This window comes from Rhinopithecus roxellana, chromosome 7 (genome assembly GCF_007565055.1).
Source record: "Rhinopithecus roxellana isolate Shanxi Qingling chromosome 7, ASM756505v1, whole genome shotgun sequence".
Taxonomy (NCBI): domain Eukaryota; kingdom Metazoa; phylum Chordata; class Mammalia; order Primates; family Cercopithecidae; genus Rhinopithecus; species Rhinopithecus roxellana.
This window is the reverse complement of record NC_044555.1, coordinates 67288308-67313636: the sequence shown is the minus strand read 5'-3', so window position 1 is coordinate 67313636 and position 25329 is coordinate 67288308. Positions and strand designations below refer to the sequence as shown.

General features: G+C 37.7%; 1 protein-coding gene across 8 annotated transcripts in view; it reads left to right on the top strand.

Annotated features, from left to right (window-relative positions):
* The window catches only part of CASK (calcium/calmodulin dependent serine protein kinase), a 403174-nt gene that overhangs the window by 138124 nt on the left and 239721 nt on the right, over positions 1-25329 (top strand). For all 8 annotated transcript variants that reach the window (XM_030933848.1, XM_030933849.1, XM_030933847.1 and 5 more), the window contains exon 3: positions 1510-1615. In XM_030933848.1, the coding sequence (XP_030789708.1) occupies positions 1510-1615 (106 nt within the window). The remainder of the gene's footprint in view (positions 1-1509; positions 1616-25329) is intronic.

Genomic DNA, 25329 nt, shown 5'->3' with positions numbered 1-25329 from the left:
TGATCTTGCCCAGAATTCTCATGACCTTTTCTGGCTGAATCTTATGGTCTTTTCTCAGCTTTCAGCCTTCTCCAGCTACTTACAGCTTATTTCCTCTATTCCCTTGATTTTCTTAATATTATTGATTCTTCCTTTCCTTGTGGCTTCTCTTTTGTCAAATTTTCTGACTTCTTTTTCTCATTCTACCCTTATGTAAGTCAATCTTCTAAGGTTCCATCTACAATCATTGCTCTGTGGACAAGACTACGTTGAATTAATAAATCAGAAAGGAGATAATGTTATCTATTTTGCTTTGTGCAGTACATCCTTAGCCTTGGTTCTTCCTTACCTATCTCCCTTCTACTTTCTAATATAAAAATGTCACATTGGATTTTAGTCATCAGCAAACAGCTAAAGCCCCAGTGCTATTAGCACTGGATGGCTTTCATTATTCTATTCCATGTAGACATGGCAAGCGATTTCCATGCCCAAACTGTTTTATATGATGATGATGATGATGATGATGATATTAACAACTTTGTTTTCCGAATAGTATTATAGAGCTTACACAGTAGTCTTACATACATTATTTGGATTTGTTCTCCAAAGTAACACTGTGAGGTAGGTAAAGTTTGGAATTATCCAACACTTTTTTTTTTTTGAGACAGAGTTTCACTCTTGCTGCCCAGGCTGGAGTGCAGTGACGCGATCTTGGCTCACTGCAACCTCTGCCTCCCGGGTTCAAGTGATTCTCCTGCCTCAGCCTCCCAAGTAGCAGGGATTACAGGCACCTGCCACCACGCCTGGCTAATTTTTTGCATTTTTAGTAGAGATGGGATTTCGCCATGTTGGCCAGGCTGGTCTCAAACTCCTGACCTGAAGTGATCTATCTGTCTCGGCCTCCCAAAGTGCTGGGATTACAGGTGCGAGCCACCACTCCTGACCCCAGCACATTTTATAAATGATATTTTAAAAATTCGGACTTTGACTCTAGGAGTAGTGCCTTTTCTGTTTAAACCATACTATTTTTGTTCCCTATTCCATATAACTTCCCTGATAGGTCTATAAATGCTAGATTTTAGGCTAAAGAATAGACAACATATTTTTATTTAGGGAAAACTAAGAAAAAGAGGTAAAAATCAAAAGAGTAAATTGAGTTATTAGTTTATTAGCAGATCAAGGAAGAGTTACAAATTTGGAGGCTGAGATTTGATTAGAAGAGTTGGGGAAAGTATTTATTTGTGTATTTATTTTGCTTCGGGGGAAAGTATTTATATTAAGAAATGTATACTTTTTTATTAAGAGCTCACTCTATAGTGCATATAGATTTAAGCTTGCAAAAAAAATATGAAAAGCTATATTGTCAAAGACTTTAAAGGGTAAAAAGTTAAGCTAAGTTTAAATGGGGGATTTCATCTCTCTAGTTAGAGAAGTATCCATGTTACCATAGATCACATCCATTCATTCATCATTCACTCTAATTGTCTTTTGTTCCTACCTAATGAAGTATGCTGTATGTTTGTTTTACAGATCTAAAGCGGGAAGCCAGTATCTGTCATATGCTGAAACATCCACACATTGTAGAGTTATTGGAGACATATAGCTCAGATGGAATGCTTTACATGGTTTTCGAATTGTGAGTGTGTATTTTAATTCTTAAAGGGTAAAACTTTAAGCAATGTTGGTGTTGGATAATGCTAACACTTTTCTCTTGAAGTTTAACAGTGGTTGTGAACTTCTCTGTTCAGAAAGACCTAAAGTCACAAGACAAAAGGATTATGTCATCATAAGGTTTACAGTGGCAAAGGAAGCAAAAGCTGGGCATATTCAGTTACTCTCATGCTTTCAGCATGCTTCAGAGAAGAGAGTCCAAAAGGAAATCGAGTTCAAAGGGATAGGACTGCAAAATATAAACTTCTGAACAGTAGAAGTCTTAGTGAAGAAGAGTAGGATGAAAGTGGAGGCATCCATGTAGCAAGACTCTTGGCAACTAAAAACAAGTAATGACAGACTTAGTTTCCTCTTTTGATATAATCACCGTATTGCATATAAGGGCAATTTTATAGATCACATTGTATCTTGATTTCAGTAAGTCACTTGATATGTTTGTCACAGACTTTTTGTTGGTAAGATAGAGAATTGTGAGCTAAGGATAGTACAACTGGATCATCCAGCTCTGGTCGGATGATTGTGTCCAAGGAGATTGTATAACGCTTTATAGGACAGCATCCTGCAGGGTTTTATCTTTGATCCTACTCTGTTCAAAATTGTAATCAGGCCGAGAGTGGTGACTCATGCCTGTAATCTCAGTGCTTTGAGAGTCTGAAGCAGGGAGGATTGCTTGAGGCCAGGAGTTCGAGACCAGCCTGGGAAACATACCAAAATCTGTCTCTATTTTTTTCTTTTCAAAAAAAAAAAAAAAAGTTGTGATCAGTGACTTTGATTAGGGAGAAAAAAAACGGAAGATACTAAATATTCAAAAGATATCAAGGTCAGAGGGTATATTCATTACCTATTGCTTCATAACAAATGCCCCAAAACTTAATGGCTTAAAACAACATACATTTATTATCTCAGTCTCTGTGCATCAGGAATGTGTGTTCCATCTTAGCAGGGTCCTCTAGCTCTGGGTCTCTCACAAGGTGATAATAAAGCTGTTGGCCAGAGCTGAAGTCATTTTGACACTCCACTACAATGTGGATCTGCTTCCAAGCTCACTCACGTGATTATTGGCAGTCTTGCCTTCCTCACAGGCTACTGGACTGAGGGCCACAATTCCGTAAGAGCTGTTGGCCCAAGCCTCCCTTGGTTCCTTATCCATTGGGCCTCTCCATAGAGCAGCTTACAGCACGGCAGCTGGCTTCATCAGAGCAAGCAAGAGGACAAGTGAGAGTATGAGCAAGACAGAAGTCACAGTCTCATAACCTAATCTCCAGAATTACACACCATCACTTCAGCAGTTAGAAATGATTCACTAAATCCAGCCCATACACAAGGGGGATGGGATTATACCAGGGCCTGAATATCAGGAGGCGAGGATCACTGGGAGGCATTTCACAAGTTGCTCCCTACAAAGGACTAGCTAACACATTGACTGTCTACATCAAAATTCAAAAATATTTTTACAAGTTTGTAGCAAAGGAGCTGAAACAAAGAAGGTGAAATTTAAGACCAGTTAATGTTAACTCCATCATTCAAATATGAGTAAGTGCAAGATCAGTGTGAATTTAGTTGTGATTATGTGAAAAAAGATAAAAACATTTTAGTTGTTTGCCACAGCTTAAAAAGCCCTGAATGGAAGGTTATGCTACATTAATTAGGAGTATATAGTATTCAGAACAAAGCCATACTCCCCCAATTCACCCTGGACCATTCATAGTAAGCAGGACACTGGAATGTCTGCAGAATAGAATAACCAGAATGGAAAGGAGCCTGGAAATTGTGTCATAGAGACACAGCCTTCAAAATCTTTTCTGGCAAACTTGCTAAAAGAATTTTGAGGCCAGGCGTGATGGCTCATGCCTATAATCCCAGCACCTTGGGAGGGCAAGGCAGGTGGATTGCTTGAGCTCAGGAGTTCAAGACCAGCCTGGGCAACATGGTCAAACCCTGTCTCTACAAAAAATACAAAAACTAGGTGGGTGTGGTGGCACACACCTGTAGTCCCAGTTACTTGGGAGACTGAGATTGGAGAATCACCTGAGCCTGGGAAGTCAAGCTTTAGTGAGCCATGATTACACCACTGTACTCTAGCCTGGGCAACAGAACAAGACCCTGCCTCAAAAAAACAACAACAACAACAAAAAAGAATTTTGAAAAACGTATGTACCCCTTCACATATTTTTTAGGTTGATATATAAAAACTTTCATTGTGAGAATATCATTCTCAGTATCTTGAATATTCTTTTAAATATATTTTGTTTGTTTTTTTTTAAACAGAGTCTCACTCTGTCACCCAGACTGGAGTGCAGTGGCACAATCTAGGCTCACTGCAACCTCCGCCTCCTGGGTTCAAGCGATTCTCCCGCCTCAGCCTCCTGAATAGCTGGGACTACAGGCATGCACCACCATGCCCGGCTAATTTTTGTGTTATTTAGTAGAGATGGGGTTTCACCAAGTTGTCTAGGCTGGTCTCGAACTCCTGACCTCGTGATCTGCCATACTCAGCCTCCCAAAGTGCTGGGATTACAGGCGAGAGCCACCGCGCCCAGCCTTAAATATATTTTCTACACAACTGTAGAATTGCCTGTTTATCTCATTCACTGTGTGGAAAATGTCTGCTGTGTGACCTACATGGCAGTGCTAGTCCTTATTGTCAAATCAGTCAGCCAAATCAGACTCATTTTCTGTCAGGGAAAAAAAAAATCTGACTTCATTTTTCAAACAAAATTAAAGTGTTAAATGAACATCCCCGTGACACTCATCTTAGTATTGATTATGAATTCTAAAACAGCTTACCATGAATATATTGTCTGGTTCGAGTAAGGTGGCACCTCCCTTTTTTTCTCAAACTCTCTTTGTTTTGCTTTCAAGGATCTCTCCCTCCCTCAGGGGCTGTGCATTTCCCAGCCGTCTCTTTGAAGTTAGGCTTTTTGGGATGCAGGAGTAGTTTGCCTTTTGGATGGGTAGCTGGAGATGTGGAGATGGGTGATTGTAGATGTGGAGATGTAAAAGAAAAACAAGCAGACCACAGACTTGTTTACAGACAGATAAAATTATGGAAAATGAAGATATGGAAATTGATTGCCTTAAAAATATCCTACTTCATGTGGCTTCTGGAAGGACTTTGGGTATTCCCAGAGATAACCAAATCCTAGGTTGAAGACCACTGGCGTGGAAGAGCTTTTGAAAAGACTGGGAGGCTTTAGTTATCCACGAATGTATTCATTTTATTATTCTGCTAGAAGAGTCCCCAAAGCAGAAGCCCATAGATAGAACATAATCAATGTCCACAGTTATTTGAAAGATTGTCATATATAAGACTATATGCTTATTCAAGTGTAGCATCAGAGGCAGTAACTAGAATCAACAAGTGGCAGACGTCACCTCTAACTAAAGAAGACCTTTTTGATGATTAGACTTACTCCATGAATGAAGCAGGCTGTCTCACAGACTATGCAGTTTCTCACTAGAAGCACTCAAGTTGAAGCTGGATCCTTCCAAGGGGCCTGAAGATAAGGTTTTAATTTTGGACTAGAGCTGGCCTCTAACATCCCTTCTAATTTTAAGATATTATAATTCTTTTTTTTTTGAGACAGAGTCTTGCTCTGTTGTCCAGGCTGGCATGCAGCGGCGCAATCTGGCTCACTGCAACCTCCGTCTCCCAGGTTCAAGCGATTCTCCTCCCTCAGGCACACATCACCGCGCCTGGCTAATTTTTGTTTTTTTTTTTTTCTTTTTGAGATGGAGTCTCGCTCTGTCGCCCAGGCTAGAGTGCAGTGGCGCAATCTCGGCTCACTGCAAGCTCCGCCTCCCGGGTTCACGCCATTCTCCTGCCTCAGCCTCCCGAGTAGCTGGGACTACAGGCGCCCGCCACTACGCCCGGCTAATTTTTTTGTATTTTTAGTAGAGACAGGGTTTCACCGTGTTAGCCAGGATGGTCTCGATCTCCTGACCTCAGGTGATCTGCTTGCCTCGGCCTCCCAAAGTGCTGGGGTTACAGGTGTGAGCCACTGTGCCCAGCCAAGATATTATAATTCTTTTAAAATTACTTTTTTGGTTTAATTTTATCCTTTATTCAAGATATCTATTTCTGTCTATATGTATATTTTCTGAGAAAACTAAAAGCAAGTTGGGTTTGTTTTTTGTTGTTTTTGTTTTTAACCGTCTCACTCTGTCGCCCAGGCTGGAGTGCAGTGGCACCATCTCGGCTCACTTCAGCCTCCCCCTCCCAAGTTCAAGCGATTCTTTGCCTCGGCTTCCCATGTAGCTGGGTCTACAGGCGCATGCCACCACGCCTGGCTAATTTTTGTTTTTTTTGAAGAGATGGGGTTTCATCATGTTGTCCAGGCTGGTCTCACACTCCTGGCCTCAGGTGATCCACCCTCCTCAGCCTCCCAAAGTTCTGGGATTACAGGTGTGAGCCACCACGCCCAGCCTCCTAAAAAGCAAGTTTTATATACTATATAAAGTAATGATCACAGAAAGCAAATTTTAAAAATTCACCTAAATTTCACCATGTATGCTAATTGTATCAAAGGGGACTTAGTGACAGTGTAGTAGAAAAAAGATCTTTGATTTCATAAAACCTGGGTTAGCATCCCACTCTGTCAGTTTTACTAATTATGTAAGTTCCCTGAGCCTCAGTTTGTTTACCTTCAGAATCTTCCTAAGATTATGAGAACTAGATGAGAAACTGTATGTGACTTCCCTTTGTAAATGGTGAAGTGCTTTATAACTGTAAAGTATTATTTCCAGTGGCTTTAACAGGATAGTTTTAGTCCCTCGTTGTTGAAGTAGTCTGTATGGGATTTTATGTAACTAATTTTGTATGACTTAGTTGTGATGGAAATAATTCATGGTTGGCTGTATATAGAGATGAGACCTGCTTAAATGGAATATTTTCCAGTGACCTGATCCTGGTGTTAACCCAAATCACTAGAACATGGCCTTATGTTTTCTTTTCTTTTCTTTTCTTTTTTATTTTTTAAAAGTGTAATTGTGGAAAATTTCAAATGAAAAGAGAGAATAGTATAATAAACCCCAGCATACTGGTCACCAAGCTTCAATAGTTATCAAAATGTTTTTCCTTTCCTATTCTGTTCTTCCTGATGTCTTTTTCTCCGCTGGAGATTTCTAAAGCACTATCATTTCACCTATAAATACTCTCGTTTGTATTTCTAACAGATAAGGATTTTTTAAATGACCGTATTATTATTATACCTAACAAAATCAACAATAATTCCATAATATCACGTCATGATCAGTTGATACTCAATTTTCCCTGATTGAACATGAATTTTAACTGACAGATTTCTAAATTTAGAATTGTTTTATTAGCTCTAGGTACCTGGAAGTAGATTATAAATTCAGTTAAAATAACTTAGTTATTTCTCAAAAGGCCCGGAAACAAAATAGAAATAGAAAATTGTTCTTTTGTATCATTGTTTTGTAAATTCACCTCAACAGTTGACCTTACCTAGTTTTTTGCATCCTCCTTATCTCCTGGGTTTCAAACAAACCAAAAATATCGTTTACTGTAAGATTTAAAGTCATGTGGAGCAAAAAGCAAAGCCAATGCACTTGTGTATAGTTCCACCTACTGGCTAGGTGAGAGATTGCTTCTATAGCTGCAGTGTAGACTAAGCTACTCCAATTACTTCCATGTGGCTGGCAATAGATGTAATTGCCCCTGGTATTTAGGGGCTCATTGCTCAGGTTATGGGTTATCTGGATCCTTTTTACAGTTTTTGTAACATGACACCCATACAGTGTAGACAATGAAAGTCAAAAAATAAAATAAAATTAGGTCAGTTAGTTTTGTTGTTTATTGGCTACTTAGAAACAGCATTTATCATTTTGGTGGAGAAAAGGCTAGACAAAACAATATATTTGGATTATCAGTGAGTTTCTTAATGTGGTGTCCATATCTGTCTTTGCCACAGACTATGTATAACCAGCACTCCTTTTTTTCTTCCTAAACTGAAGTCACGAAATTATATGGCCCAAGAATGTTGTTTATCTTGTTAGAAAATATCTAGTTGATGGCTGGGCTCAGTGGCTTATACCTATAATCCCAGCAGTTTGGGAGGCTGAGGCAGGAGGATCTCTTGAGCTCAGGGGTTTGAGACAAGCCTGGGCAATATAGTGAGACCCCGTCTTTACAAAAAAATTTTAAAAGTTAGCCAAGCATGGTGGCACACACCTATAGTCCCAGCTACTTGGGAGGCTGAGGTGGGAGAATTACTTGAGGCAGGGAGGCAGAAGCTGCAGTGAACCAAAATCATGCCACTGTATTCCAGTGTGGGGCAATAAAGTGAGACCCTGTCTCAAAAATATTAAGCCAGACTTGGTGGCTTGCACCTGTAATTCCAGCACTTTGGGAGGCTGAGGTGGGCAGATCACTTGAGGTCAGGAGTTTGAGACCAGCCACCCTGTCTCTACTAAAAATACAAAAATTAGCCGGGTATGGTGGCACACACCTGTAATCCCAGCTACTCGGAAGACTGAGGCAGGAGAATCGCTTGAACCCAGAAGGCAGAGGTTGCAGTGAGCCAACATAGTGCCACTGCACTCCAGCCTGGGTGACAGAGCAAGACTCTGTCTCTAAAAATAATAATAATAATAATAATAATAATAATAATAATAATAATAATAATAGTTGATATCTACTTAATCACAAATGGTTTATAAGTTTAAAGCATGCTTAAATACAGAGACTCACAAAACCAGAATTTTAGAAATGGAAAAGATTAGTTTAGTAAATTTCAAATTTTAGGTTAGAAAATCCGGTATAAAACTTGTTAAACAAGCAGGTACCCCGGTCCCACCCCTAGACATTCACTTTTGCAGATATGAGTTCTGATGGGGCAGGTCAAGAGATGATTGACCTTTAAAATAGGGGTAATACAAGGTAAAGGCTATATCGTCATTGTCCCAACACACACAGTAGTTTTGTAGGCATTTACATATGTTTGCATATCCATTACTTTGGGATTACACTTAAATTTGAACCAGTCTGTAGCAATTTGCTGAAATGTATTTTAAATACAGGTTCAGTTTTGAAGACAGGCTGAGTTGGGTTATCCCCACAAATTAAATATTTATTTCTAAGAAACACATTTGGGCTTGTCTTTAGTAGTGTCTGGTACTTGAGTTAAGCTGTAAATCCTAAATTGGCTGGTCAAGGAATTTTAATTACCTTATTACAGAGTGATTACATATACCACAGGGAGACTTTTACAGTAATTAAATATGGATTTAAAACACATCTGACATGAAAACAATAGTTTGTGTCTTTTAAAATAATATTAGCAGTTTGTTTTTGTAGCTCACAAAGGCGATAAACTGAAAGCTCTTTTTTAATTTAATTTAATTTTATTTTATTTTATCTTATTTTATTTTATTTTTGGTCTAGTATTTATGCCTGGGGAAAGGAGCGTTTGTGGAATTTATTTATACTGATAGAGTGGAACTGATTACTACTTAACAGCAAACTTGCTGCTTAAGGGAAAATATGTTTGTTTCATACCAAGCAATAAATATCTGTACTGTAGCATTTTAATCTATTTGAAGATTTGTACATATTTTCATAGCTAGTCTTATATAATCTATTTTGATTTTTTCTTTTTATGTGTGATGATATAAATTGCTATTTGTTCTTTCAGCAAAGTAAACATTTCTTTTGACTCACAGTATCAAAATGTTTAGTTGATTTTAGTTTTACAAACTATGTGTCAGGGATCCCCAAGACTACTCCCAGGCTTGATGATTCACTAAGAAAACTCAGAGGACTCAGCATATAGTCATATTCACAGCTATGGTTTATTATAGCTAAAGGATATAAAGAGAAATCAGCAAAAGGAAAAGATACATTAGTTGAAGTCCAGGGGAAACCAGGCACAAGCTTTCAAGGGTCCTCTCCCAGCAATGAGTTGTGACAACACGTGTGAAATGGTGCCAACCAGGGAAGCTTATTAGAGACTCAGTGCCCTGGGTTTTTATTGGGGGCTGGTCACATAGGCATCTTCCACTTGGCACTTAACCAAATTCCAGACTCCCAGAAAGAAAGCAGGTGTTCAGCATAAATCATATTGTTAGCACAAACAGTTTAGACACAGTGAGTCACTCTTTTCAGTTAGGAATGTAGAGGACCCTCCTGAAATCCAAGTTCCCAAATACGCCTCTCAAGGGCCAACCTTAGTAGGCCTTTCAAGCCTTTCACGAGATGGTAGTTTAGGCCTGCTATGTTAACTCTTCTGCACAAACTAAAATAGAGATAAATAGAAGAAGGGTTTTAAAAGAGTTGATATAAACTTCTGGATCTGCAAACAAAATATAATTGCCTATAAAGATAATGACAGGGTTTGGCATTTTTTTTTTCTCGTTTTAACTGTAAATACAGTATCATTTTTACATCTGTTAAAAAAATTTAGGTGGTCAGATATTTGTATAAAACAAATCCTGGATTGGGATGTTACAGTGTAGAACCGATTTTAAGCTTTGAATGCTATATTAGAAGATAGACTGTATTCAGATGCTACTGTCTTAGAAATACATTTGAAATTGTCACTCTGATAACTTTTCGTCTATGAAAACTAATCTTCAAGCCACTAAAATAATTTTGAATAAATTTGTGTACATATAAAATATGAAGAAAATTCAGTTAATTTTCTGTTATTTAGAAGAAGTATAGTTTGTTCATTTAAAAATAAAAATTGGCCGGGCACAGTGGCTCACGCCTGTAATCCCAGCACTTTGGGAGGCCAAGGCGGGCAGATCACTTGAGGTCAGAAGTTCAAGACCAGCCTGGTCAACATGGTGAAACCCCATCTCTACTAAAAATACAAAAATTAGCGGGCACCTGTAATCCCAGCTACTCGGGAGGCTGAGGCAGGAGAATCACTTGAACCTGGGAGGCAGAGGTTACAGTGAGCCGAGATCGTACCACTGCACTCCAGCCTGGTTGATAGAACGAGACTCAGTCTCAAAAAAAAAAATTCTTAGTGTACAACCTTTGCCATATACATAACTTGTAAAAATTTAGAAATTACAGAAAATTTTGACAAAAAATAAACAATGTCATAATTTTGTTATAAAAATTGTGCAAAAATAAATGTCATTCACAAACATTTTGGACCATTTCCTTTTATTGGAAACATTTTGCTATACCATTAAATATTTTTTGGATACAGTATTTTAATGACTTCATTAAGACATCTAAATGTGTGCATGTGCCATGTTTAATTTAATAATTTCCCTATAGTTGAACATTAAGATTGTTTTTCCCTATTAGAAATAATGTTATAATTAATATCTTGTACATAATTACTTGTTCATGCCCCTTGATTGCTTTGTTTCCTCAGAATACATTTCTGAAAGTAGAATGACTGGGTAAAAGAGTATATGAATATATACAAATACATACATCATACTTAGATTTAACCTTTTTCTCAATACAGTGCATCACATTTTGAAAAATACATTCACATAAATATACAACTTAAAGAATTATTGTAGAAGTGAACAACCATTGACTATAACCCAAGTCAAGAGATTTTAAAACTGCCAGTACCTCAACAGCCCCTGAATTCCCCTTTCTCATCATCATCCCCTTCTTCTCTCAGAAATAACTAATCTGTACTTCACTTCTGTGCTTTTATATCCCTAGCATCAAAATAGGAATTCTCAAATAATAAAGTTCAGTGTTGTCTGCTAAATTTTTTTTTTTTTTTTTTTTTTTTTTTGAGATGGTGTCTGGCTCTGTCACCTAGGCTGGAGTGCAATGCTATATCAGCTCACTGCAACCTCCGCCCCCTGGGTTCAAGCAATTCTTGTGCCTCAGCCTCCCGAGTAGCTGGGACTACAGGAACGCACTACCATGCCCGGCTGATTTTTGTGTTTTTAGTAGAGACAGGGTTTTACCATGTTGGCTAGGCTGGTCTCAAACTCCTGACCTCAAGTGATCCACTTGCCTCGGCCTCCCAAAGTGCTGGGATTACAGGCATGAGCCACCACACCCAGCCTAAAATCTTTATTTGAATAGAATCATACAGTATATACTCTATTTTTGGTCTCTGAGATTCATCTGGTTGCTTTGTGCAGCTGTTCCTTTATTTTATTGCTATGTAGTATTGCAGTGAACAAACTTGCACTATTTATTCATTTTAATGTTAATGAGTATTTGGGTGATTCCCAGATCTGACTATTTTGTAGAGCAGATTCTTCCACGTTGTTCTTCTTCAGCCATGTTTTAAGGGATGTACTTGTCTGCATTTCTCATATACATTTTAGAATGAGGTTGTCAATTTCCACCAAAACAAAAAAACTATTGAGATTTTTGTCTTGAATTACTGTATCAAATCTTGATAGCAATTTGAGAATAATTGACATGTTTACAGTGTTGAATCATCCAATTCATGAGCATAGTGTCTATCTTCCCATTTATTTAGCTCTTTGATTTCTCACAATAAATCTTTATGTTTTCCTCTGTAGAGGTTGTGTACATGTGTATTAGATTTATGTATTATTAGATTTATTCTTAGATATTTTGTTTTTAGGGTAAGTCGGTTTCTCTGACTCTCCCTTCTCTTTCCCTTTCCTTGTACTAACTTTGTATTTGTGTTCCTTTCTATTCATCAGGCTTAATTAATTCCAACAATTAATCTGTAGAATCATTTGGATTTTCTCCATACATAATCATATCATCTGTGTATAAGGAGGATTTTGTTTGCCCTTTACAATTTTTTTTACCTCTTTTCTTGCCTTTATTACAATGGATAAAACATTCAGGGCAATGGTGATGGCAGTTATCTTTGCTTATTTCTGATCTTACAGTTTGCTAAGCATGAATGGATCATGAATTTTATCAAATGCTTTTTTTCTGCATATGCAGTCATGCATCCTATAATGATATTTCAGTCAACAACAGACCGCATATACATGGGTGCTCTGTAAGAGTATAATGGAGCCAAAAAATTCCTATCGACTAGTGATATCATAGCTGTCATAACATTATAGCTCAGCACATCACTCACATATTTGTGGTGATGCTGCTGTGAACAAACCTGTGCTAGCAGTCATATAAATGTATAACACATACAATTATATACAGCACACAATACTTGATAATGATAATAAACTACTGTGTTATTGGTTTATGTATTTACTATACTTTTATTGTTAGTTTAGAGTATGCTGCTACTTATTTTTTTTTTTTTTAAGTTAACTGTAAAACATCCTCAGGCAGATCCTTCAGGAGACATTCCAAAAGAAGGCATTGTCATTATAAGAGATGATAGCTTCATCTGTGTTATTGTCCCTGAAGACCTTCCAGTGGGGCAAGATTTGGAAGTGGAAGACAGTGATATTGATGATCTTGACCCTTTGTAGGCCTAGGCTAATGTGTGTGCTTTTGTTTTTTAACAAAAAAGTATAAAAAATAAAATAAAAAATTTCAAAAATAGAAAAAGCTTATAGAATAAGGATATAAAGAAAGAAAATATTTTTGTACAGCTGTACAATGTGTTTTAAGCTAAGTGTTATTACAAGAGTCAAAAAGGTTTTAAAATTTTTAAAGTTTATTATATAAAAAATTTATAGTAAGCTAATATTTATTATTGAAGAAAGAAAAATACTTTTATATAAATTTAGTGTAGCCTAAGTGTACAGTGTCTAGAAAGTCTACAATAGTGGAAAGTAATGTCCTAGGTCTTCTCATTCAGTCACCACTTACTGACTCACACAGAGCAACTTCCCATGAATGCAAGTTCCATTCATGGTAAGTGCCGTATACCAGTGTACCATTTTTTATATTTTATGCTATATTTTGATTGTACCCTTTCTATGTTTAGATACCCAAATATGTATTACAGTTGCCTACAGCATTCAGTACAGTCACATGCTATGTAGGTTTGTAGCCTAGGAACCATAGGCTACACCATGTAGCCTAGGTGTGTAGTAGGATATCCTGTCCAGGTTTGTGTAAGTACACTCTATGATGGTTGTACAGGAACGAAATCCCCTAACTATGCATTTACCAGACTATATCCCCATTGTTAGCAACACATGACTATACTGAAATAATTGTGTGATACCGTCCTTCAATCTATTGCTGTAATGAATTGCATTGATTCTTGGGTTAACCAAACCTGGTCATGATTTATAATCTTCATAATCCTTTTTATATATTGTTGGGTTTGGTTTAGGCTTTCTATGTCTCTGTTTTTTAATTTATTTTTACTTTTTTTTTTTTTTTTTGAGACAGGGTCTCATTCTGTCACCCAGGCCCTAGGGCAGTGACACCATCACAGCTCACTGCAACCTCAACCTCCTGGGCTCAGTTATTCCTCCTACCTCAGCCCCTTTCTGAGTAGCTGGAACCACACGCATGCCACCATGCCTGGATAATTTTGTAGAGATGAGGTTTTGCCATGTTGCCCAGGCTGGTCTCAGACTACTGGGCTCAAGTGAACTGTCCGCCCAGCTTCTCAAAGTGCCGGGGTTATAGGTATGAACCACTGTGCCTTCCTGGTTTTCATACCTGGATTACACTAGCCTCATAAAATGAATTGGGGAGTGTTCTCTGGGTTTTTTTGTTGTTACTATTGTTCTATTGATTGATTGATTGAGATGGAGTTTTGCTCTTGTCACCTAGGCTGGAGTGCAGTGGTGCAATCTCGGCTCACTGCAACCTCGGCCTCCTGGGTTCAAGCAATTCTCCTGCCTCAGCCTCCCAAGTAGCTGGAACTACAGGCATGCACCACCACGCCTGGCTAATTTTTTGTATTTTTAGTAGAGACAGGGTTTCACCATGTTAACCAAGCTGGTCTCGAACTCCTTACCTCAGGTGATCCACCTGCCTGGGCCTCCCAAAGTGCTGGGACTACAGGCGTGAGCCACCACACCCAGCCTCTATTGTTCTCTTTATATGTTTTGTAGAACTCACCTCTAAATCCATCCAGGCCAGAGTTTTCAATCTTGGTTCAATTTCTTAAATATTTATAGGAATATTCAGGGTTTTTATTCATTACTGTGTCACTTTTAGTAAACTGTATTTTGCTAAGAATGAGTTCATTTTATCTAAATTTTAAACAGTTTTGGCATAAAGTTCATAATATCGCTGCAGGTTCTGTAGTCATGTCTTCTTTTCATTCTTGATACTGGTAGTTTGTGCCTTCTCTTTTTCTTTCTCAGCCTTGACAGACATTTACCAGTTTTATTATTCTTTTCAGTGACAACTGTAGCTTTGTAATTCCTTTTTTTTCTTTTCTTTTCTTTCTTTCTTTTTTTGACAGAGTCTCACTCTGTTGCCTAGGTTGGGGTGGCGTGATCTCAACTCACTGCAACCTCCTTCTCCCAGGTTCAAGTGATTCTCCCACCTCAGCCTCCCAAGTAGCTGGGATTACAGGTGCCTGCCACCATGCCAGGCTAATTTTTGTATTTTTAGTAGAGACGGAGTTTCACCATGTTGACCAGACTGGTCTCAAACTCCTGACCTCAAGTGATCTGCCTGCCTTGGCCTCTCAAAGTGCTGGGATTACAGGCATGAGCTACCACGCCCGGCCTGTAATTTCTTTTTATTCTGTGTTGTTTTCTATTTTGGTAATTTCTACTTGCTGTTATTTCCATCCTTTCATTTTGGGTTTAATTTTCTGGGGGCTTTTTCCCTTTTAGTTTCAACCGTTTTGTATCCTTGGGTTTTAGTTGTGTCTTGTTAAAGGCATATAGTTGTGTTTTATTCCAGCCTCTTAATCTTTGTCTTTTACTTGGGTCATTTGGTCCATTTACATTTAATTATATTTTAGTATATTTTGAGTTATATCTGTGGTCTTATGTGTTCTCTATTTGCACCACCTATTCCATGTTTTTTTTCTCTTGAAAAAATAATCTCTTGATTTATTTGAATCAAATGAATATTTTTATCATTCTATTTTCCCTTTGTTAATTTTGAAGTTTAAGCACTCTTTTCTGTTATCTTAGTGTGTATCCCAGAAATTACAGCATGCTTCCTAACACATCAAATTCTGATATTGATACCATTATTATCCTCCTGAACAGTGCAAGTGCTGTAGAACATGTTAATTTTATATAATGCCTTCCTTGACTTTTAGGCTGTGTTTTTCATGTATTTAAATTATATTTATGTGTATAAAAGCATAAATCCCATGTATTTCTATCATCTCCTATTTCTTATATTATTTGTATTGACTTGGATTTACCCACACACTTATCCTTTGCTTGTTCTGTATTCTTTCAGCATCTCTAAGGTTTTATCTGGGTTCATTTTCCTTGTGTCAGTCTGCTGGATGCAAACTTTCCATTTTTCTTAGTTTCAGAATTATTTCTTATATCCCCTACAGTCATGAAGGATATTCACTGGGTAGGGAATTGTAGATTGGCATTTTCTTTCCGTTAGATATCATTCTACTATGTTCTGTTATCCATTGATGTGGAGAATTCAGCTAGCAGGGGCTGTAACTTCTCTGAAGGTAGTGTCATTTTTTCTCAGGTTATTAAAAATTATTTCATCATCTTTTGTTTTCTGTAGTTTGTGATGTGTCTTAAGAGTGTGCATATATGTGTTTGAACCTTGCCTTAGGTTCTTTGTTTTTTCAGTCAGTATATTGATATTATTCATGGTTTTGGAAAATTCTCAGTCATTATTTCTTCAAATGTTGCTCTGCCCCTTTATCTCTTTCGTCACCTTTGTGATCAAATTAAATATTGGTAGAGGTATACCTTGTGGTATTTTCTATGTCTCCTACCTTCTTTTCTGTATTTTGCATGTTTTTTTTCTCCATGCTTTGGTCTTTTGTTTCTTCTGTCCTCTCTTACTGGTGTCTTTCTCTTCAGTACTGTTTAATCTGATGTTAATCTAGTCACTAATTTTTAAATGTTAATTATATTTTTCAGTTTTATAGTTTCTATTTCCTTTTTAAAATCTACTGTATTTAATTTTTTGACTGGGCGCGGCGGTGGCTCACGCCTGTAATCCCAGCACTTTGGGAGGCCGAGACAGGCAGATCACCTGAGGTCAGGAGTTCGAGACCAGCCTGGCCAACATGGTGAAACCCTGTCTCTACTAAAAATACAAAAAAATTAGCTGACGTGGTGACAGGCACCTGTAATTCCAGCTACTCGGGAGACTGAGGCAGGAGAATCGCTTGAACCCGGGAGATGGAGTGAGCCAATCAGCCTGGGCAACAAGAGCAAAACTCCATCTCAAAAAATAGATTAGATAGATAGATAGATAGATAGATAGATAGATAGATAGATAGATAGATAGATAGACTGTAATATTTTTTGCTTTTATTCTCTTGCAAAAAAAAAAAGCTCAGCTTTTATGTTCTAGGACATAATAAGCTTCATTATTTGATAATCTGTGCTGGATAATCTCAGTATATGAAGTCCCTGTGGGTTTGCTTTTATTGTCTGTTATTTTTGCTGGTTATTGGTCACGATCTCTTATCCCTTCATGTAGCTTATTCATTTTGATCTTGTGCTAGAAATTATGTTGAAAATTATTGGCCTAAGATGATGCTTTCTTTCTCCAAAGAGGAATTTTTGTTGTTGTTGTTGTTGTTGAGACAGGGTCTCACTCTGTTGCCCAGGCTGAAATGCAGTGGCTCAATCATAGCTCACTGAGCTTCTACCTCCCGGGCTCAAGTGATCTTCCTGCCTCAGCCTCCTGAGTAGCTGGGACGACAGGCACATGCCACCACAGCCGCTTAATTTTTTTTTTAATTTTTAGTAGAGACAGTCTCACTGTGTTTCCCAGGCTGGTCTTGAACTCCTGGGCTCAAGGAATCATCCTGCCTCTGCCCCTCAAAGTGCTAGGATTACAGGCATGAACCACCATGCCTGGCCCAAAGATTTGTATTTGCTTCTTCTACTGCGAACCTTCAGGCACTAGCTGTTTAAGACTTTGTTACTCAAGATTCAAGGCTTAGACTTTCAGTGCCATCTAGACGTAAAGCCAGGTTGCAAGTCTGTGAAGGGGCTGATTGCTTCTAGTTCACCCCTAGCTCTTTAGGGCACCAACTCAGTGCTGGAGAGTAGAGTTTATCAGATTCTCTTGAATTCTGACTCATTTTCCCTTTTGAGCCCAGGAATTAGAGACCAGCCTGGGAAATATAGTGAGACCTCATCTCTAAAACAGTTTAAAAATTAGCCAAACATGGTGGTATGCGCCTATAGTCCCAGCTACTCAGGAGACTGAGGCGGGAGGATCACTTGGACACAGGAGGTGGAGGCTACAATGAGCTAAGATGATGGGAGACATCATCTAGTCTACCATTACAAGAAGCAGAACTCTAGCAATATATTTAAAACTCTTTTAATGTAGTTTTCATATTATTCTCCATAAAGATTTACCAATTTATATTCACACATGGTAAATAAATGTATCTATGTTTACATTTTGATAGGTCAAAAGGATGTTTCGGTTTAATTTGCATTTATTTTATCATTAGTGTGGTCAAATATTTAAAAGTATGTTTACCCATTTCTTTTGCATCTAGTCACTTTCATTAGTTGTTTAGTTTTCTTTAGTTGTTTTAGTTGTAAGAATTCTTTTTTGTTTGTTTGTTTGTTTTTGTTTTTTGTTTTTAATAGAGATGGGCTTTCCCTTGCTTGCCTAGGCTGGTTCTGAACTCCTGGGCTCAAGCAGTCCTCCCACATTGGCCTCCCAAAGTGCAGGGATTACAGGCATGAGCCACCGTACCTGGCGAAGAATTCTTTATTTGCTAAGGATATTTACCTTTTTCATATATTTGTAAGTATTTTCCCCAAATCTGCCTGTTTTATTTTGCTTATTGATTTTTTTAACATGTAGAATATTAAAATTCTGTCAGAAAATTACAGATAAGCAATAAGCAATAGGGAAGGCTAGAATGAACTCTTAGCTACTAGATTAGAGTTGAAGACAGCAATATAATCTCATATTGAATTTATTATATGTACACACACATGCACACATACACATACATGTACAGATATATACAGAAATCATCATAAATTATATGTGCATACATGAATTAGTACACATACATTCCTAGCTCTGTCCACTTAGAGAGCCTAAAGCATACCCACACCTAGATTTTTGTTTCTGAATGTCCTCCTTTAATTTAAGCAGCCAGGGATCCTTGGAGAAATGATTATAAATTCTAGGGCTGGAACAGAGAAAATAATAAACATGAAGCATCTTAGAGTGCCTGAAGGTAAGGAAGTATTCAAAAAGATGGGGGCATATCAGAGAGACATAGGAACCAACCTGAAAGCACTTCCAGTGACCAAAACTGGAACAATTTGAGCAAAAAATAACATAGAATTAGATTATAATCCAAAGTATAAAATAAATACATATGAGTGCATAGTGATATAAAGAAATAATTAGATGAACAATTGAGAGAGAAAAAAAAGAAGAATTCCAAGTGTTCGGTATAGATAATTTCCCTCCACCCTTGAGTGTAGGTTGGACTTAGTAACTCACTTTCAAAGAAGTATGGAGAGGGAAATAGTAACTTTACAGTAGAGAGAACTAACAGATTATCTTCACCAAGTGATCAAATTAGCATTACCAGTGATAATTCCTGTGTATATCATCTGCTCCTTGATGTGATGTGATGAGAAGGGCATTTCACCTCTGATATTCTTCCCAAGAAACCCATAACCCTGACCTAGGCAAGAGGAAGACGTCAGACAAACCCAAATTGAGGAACATTCTATAAAATACTTGGCCAGCATGCTTTAAAACTATCAAGGTCGTGAAAAACAAGTAAAGACTAAGAAACTGTCACCAACCAGAGGAGACTAAGGAATCTAGACAGCTAAATGTAACGTGGAATCCTAAATGGGATCCTGCAAGAGAAAAAGTATATAGTTGACAAACTGATGGAGTCCAGGTAAAGTCTGAAGTTTAGTTAATAGAAATGTACCAGAGTTACTCTTAGCTTTCACAAGTGTACTATAGTTACTTAAGACGATAACACTAGAGGAAGTTCGTTTAGTGGTATACAGGAGCTCTCTGTACAATCATTCCTCGGTATATATCCAGGGGATTGGTTCCTGGAACCTCATGTGTACTAAAATCCACGCATCTCAAGCTCTGCAGTCAGCCCTGTGGAACCCATATATAGGAAGTCGGCCTTCCGTATAGGCAGGTTTCACATTTGGCAAATACTGTATTTTTGATCTGCATTTAGTTGAAAACATTCTGCATATAAGTGGACCCACACAGTTCAGACCTGTGTTGTTAAAGGATCAACTGTACTATCTTTACAACTTTTACGTAAATCTAAAATTTTCTAAAATAAAAAATTTCCTTTACTCTAAACAAACAAAAAAGAAACCATGAGTTTACACCATTTCCAGTTTAAAATAGCAATTACAGATTTTTATTTGTAAGGCAGTTATTAAATAATAAGGAATTATTATAAGTAATTTTGGTATTATATAACAAAAAAGAGTTCTTACCTTTTGGAGATAAGTACTGAAATATTTATACATAATGCTTTTGTTTTTGTTTTTTTGAGACAGGGTCTCACTCTATTGCCCCAGCTGGAAGGTAGTAGCCCCATCTCGGCTCACTGCAACCTCCACCTCCCAGGTTCAAGCGATCCTCCTGCCTAAGCCCCCCAAGTAGCTGGGACTACAGGTGCGCGTCACCATGCCCAACTAATTTTTGTATTTTTTGTAGAGACGGCATTTCGTCATGTTGGCCAGGCTGGTCTCAAACTCCTGAGCTCAAGTGATTCACTTGCCTCTGCCCTCCCAAAGCGCTAGGATTACAGGTGTGAGCCAGTGCACCCAGTCATTTATGCATAATGTTTTCTTGATGTCTGGGATTTGCCTCAAAATCAAGCAGTAGGTAGGTAGTGGGTACTGTGTTGGAATACAGGTGAAACAAGATTGGCCGATGCGTTGTTAATTGTTAGAGCAGTATAATGAAGGTATGAAACTCTGTAATTTCTACTTTTGAAATTTTCCATAATATAAAGTTTTTTTAAGTGAGAAAGAAATTACAGATTTTTAACTTTTTAAGTTTTGTATTTGTATATCTTATCTCTGAAAATCTGGGTTCCTTGCCACATTAATATACTTATTTGCTTCATCCTACTAGTTTAAATATGCAATAAAAATAAGACTACTGAATGCAGGTTAGGATTTCTTTGCACTTCTTTTCATCTGAAGGGTGTATCCCACAGGAATGCACAATCAAAACGCTGGGTTTTAAAGAAATTTTAAATAACTCTTCTCATTGTGATTATGCCACAAGCTTGATATAGATAGATTTAAATTTGTTTGTTTCCGTTTGTTTGTTTTTTTATTTAAATAGTTTTTATTACAGTTTTAGATTCACATACAGCTATAAGAAATATAGATCCTTGTAGACTTTGCCCAATTCTTCCCAGCATTAACATTCTGTAAAACTATTGTGTTACAGCCAGGATATTGACACTGATACAATCCACTAATCTTATTCAGATATCTGCATCAGTTTGTTTTAATTTTTAAAATTGTCTTTTTTTCTCCTTGCTTTAATTTTGTTTTTAGATTATGAAAAGCATGTGTATGATTACACAAAGTCAAACCTGTGAATAGGATTCATTCAGAAAAGTCTGGTTTGTATCCCTGTCCCCATTCACTTTCTTGCCCTAAAGAAAACTATTTTTAAAAATTAGTTATTTTATTTTTCCATTATTTTTATTTGAAAATATGAGAAGATATGTATATGATTTTGTGCCACCCCCCTTCTTACACACTTCCATATATTCTCTTCTAAACCTTGATTTTTAAAAAATTTTAATATGAAAACACTAGGGATCACTCCATGGCAGTAAGTAGACATCTTCTTTCCCATGTATGCCTGCTGAATACTCCATTATGGTATAGAACTGTTTATTAAACCATTCCCCTAATGATGGACTTTGGGATTATTTTCAGCATTCTTTTACTACATGAATAACCTTGTGCATACATTATTTCATAGTGTTGCTAATGTCAGATTCCTTCCTTAAATGTTGTGTCATTTTGCATTGCCACCAGCACTGTGTGAGAGTTGTAGGCTTTAATTTTAAATTGTGATTTAAAGGACTAAACTAATCTCTGTCATATCAATTAGTATATGTCTTACTTCATTAAAAAACTGTACTCATATGTATAAGGTTAGACAAAGAGAGTCATAGATAAATTCTGATTTATTTTATGGCCCTCATTCATATCTGTGGACTTGACCAGAGTGCTTTTAACTAGAGTGGGTCTCTTACCATTGTAAGGTCACTAGGTCTAAGAAAATTTGTAATACTCAGGAATAGAGAGAAGGTCATCTGTCCCTCTGCCATTTGTTTACTTTAGATAATAGGCAGAGTCATTGAATCTTATTAGGAAATATAAAAAACATACTTGCTCTTTATGCCAGACTCGAAAAAGTACTAAAACTATTCATATTTCTTATACACACCATTGAGAGCTCAAGAGGTTCACAGGAAATAAAGGCAAGATTTTGATGGGACTTTTAAGACATGGCAAGGATTTGGGGTTTATCTCGAAGATGTGGAAGATGTGGATGCCATCCTAAGGCATATGATCAGATCACCATTTTTAAAGGTTTGTTTTTTTTTTTTGGGGGGGGGGCTACAGTATGGCTATAGTGTAGGAAGGAACACATTTGGATGTGGGGAGAATTGGGAGGCCATTGCCGTTGTTCAGTATAGATATTGATGGCTAGGATAGATCAGTGTCAGCAGAGAGCAACAGAAGTGAATTAGGAATTAGAAAGGATAGGGTTTGATGGTTAGATAAAGGAAGTAAAGGAGGAAGAGAAGTCAAAGCTGACTTGCCATCTCTGGCTTGGGCACCTGATATATGATGGTGCCATTGACTAACTTGGGCAACCCTGGAAGCAGATGATGCAATATACTTTGGACATGTTGAGTTTGAAGTCTCTGTAAGATATCTGAATGAAATGACTAAATAGGAAGTTAGGTATGTGAATTAGGAGCACAGAGAGAGATCTTGGGTAGATACAGAGATTTGGGAATGATTGCTACTTAGATGATTTAGAAGAGTATATAGAGGGAGAAGAAAAAAGGACTTGAGGACTGAGGTTCTTCCAAATTTTGAAGGTTGTAAAACAGGAGGAATAGCTAGCAAATGAGATAGAGAAGGAATAGTTGAAGAGATAGACAATCATGACAGCAATGAGTTGCAGAAGCCAGGAAAAAAAAGTATATCAGGAACAATATTATAGGAAAATGAAGGGTTTGGGTAATTTTTAGTTCCATCCTTTACAATATTGTAGGAAAATGAAGGGTTTAGGTAATTCTTAGTTCCATCCTTTACTAAATTCCTGTATTGTTCAACTAGTTTCCAGTGTTCATGCTCTGCACAGCTCCCATTCGGCCTCATTTCTGAGATGTGCTGCCTTTTTGGTATCTGTTGGTATCTCTTTGCTGCCATTTGGTATCCCTATCTGATATCTCATTTCCTTAGTGAGGGACATAGTGAGTGAAAGAACATTAGAGGCTAAATGGAAAGGCCTATACTGTTGTCCTAGCTCTGTCACCAACTTTATTTAGTAATTTTGTTTCTTTATGCCTATTTGTGAGATATAGCTAGAATATCAGGACAGAGATGGCTACACATGGAAACAATTACAATGAGAGGTAAGGAGAGAGAGGAAGAGAAAGAGCCATCACAGAGGAGCTGATACTGAGACTTGAAGGATGACCAGGAGTTTGCCAAGTGGGACTGGCAAGGATGAAACTAGACAAAAGTAGTAAATATATTATAAAGATACAGAAATATCATAAAACTTCCTTTTTGAGACAGGGTCCCACTCTGTCTCCCAGACTGGAGTGCAGTAGCACAATCATGGCTCACTGCAGCCTCAACCTCCTGGGCCCAAGCAGTCTTCACACCTCAGCCTCCAAGTAGCTAGGACTACAGGTACACGCTGCCACACCCGGATACTTTTTGTATTTTTTTGTAGAGACGGAGTTTTGCCATGTTGCCCGGGTTGGTCTCAATTTCCTGGGCTCAAGTGATCCATCTGCCTCCGCCTCCCAAAGTGCTAGGATTACAGACATGAGTCACCACACCTGGCAAAATAATAAAATTTAAAGAAAGAAAATAGAATGAAGCCAGGCCTCATAGGAACTAGGAAAAAAGATATCAGGAACCCAAGTTATTGCTCTCTTCATTCCTTAGGGTTTTGCATCTACTTTGCTCTGGAAGAACCAGCTTTCTCCATTTATTCAAGCGCCTGCACATGACCCCAAAACAGGCACCCCAGTTTCCAAAATTTGTATGACCTTGAAACCCAAGTAATTTCTTTCTTCTTTTCTTACTTCACATTCCAGACAGAGAAAAAATAAACTGAATGAGTGAATGTATCTATCTGATTATCTTAGTTTACCCCCCTTTTTTCTACAACTGAGTGGCCTAAGTTGTTGACTTAACCCCCCTATAAATAACATTCTTTTGAATTAGGGCTCTGTTTTATGTCCAACCAGTGGCAAACAGAAGCCCACTGCTGTTTCCATGCTTGGGCTGGGGCTCTAGATGGGAGAGTTTAATAGAATATAGATGGCAAATCGACTATATGAGTGGGAAAAGAGAGGCATTACAGGCAGGCAAAGAGCATGTAGAATGAATGGCCAGAAATATGAGCCAGCTTGTGTGGTTGGGGCACCGCTAATGGTGGTGGGCTATGACTTTGGAGCAAGGTGCAAGATGAGAGAATAGAGATTAGTTTGGATATGTAAAAATAAAACCATTGGCAAGTATGAAAGAGAAGCTGAGAGTCATGGAGGCCAGTTGAGAATATCCAACACACATAAACAGGAATTCTACAAGTAGAGCATAGAGGGAATTGTGAAGAAAAGAGACCTTATTCAAAAAGATAATAGCCCAAAACTTTCCCAAATTGAAAAAACATTGTAATCTCAGATAGATGTAAGGTTTGGAGAAGAAAACTGCTAATTTTCTTGGATCATTTGAGTGTATGGTGGTTGTAGGACACCCACCTGTAGGTGTCTACTCCAAACTGCCTGAGTCTGGCCCCCAGGAGGAGAACCTAGGCTAGCAATAAGAGTTTAGGAGGCATTACCATTAGCACAGGGTCCATTTCACTTCTTGGCACCTCAGTTTCTACCCTAGCAACTTTTGAGGATGAAATGAAGTATAAAAGTACTCTGATATTCACAACACTACATAGTTTTACCATTATCTTCATTTTCATTGTCATGAATTCTATTTGGTATAGAGTCTCAGTATTAGAGGAGAAGAGCTAAGGAACCTGGAGCCAGATTGCCTATGTTCAAATCCTGGCTCTGTTACTTTGTAACCGTGTGACCTTGGACAAGTTATATAACATTTGTCTTAAGCCTCAATTTCCTCATCTGTGAAAGAGTACCTGTCTCCTAGTATTTTTATGAGGATTAAATAAGTTATTACTTGTAAAGCACTTTAAATGGCACTTGGCATGTAGTTAAATGGGCAGTAAATCTTTGCTATTAGCTATTAACGTACCTGCATTTAACAGGAATCTTCAGTGTCTTATTCCAGAGGAGTGACTAATGTAAAAACCATAGTCTATGAGGATAATAAATTTAGGTATCTGTGTCTTCCTGTAATACTCAAAGGATCAGTTTAGTTAACTGCTGCCTTTTGTCTATGTAAAGAGTTTTG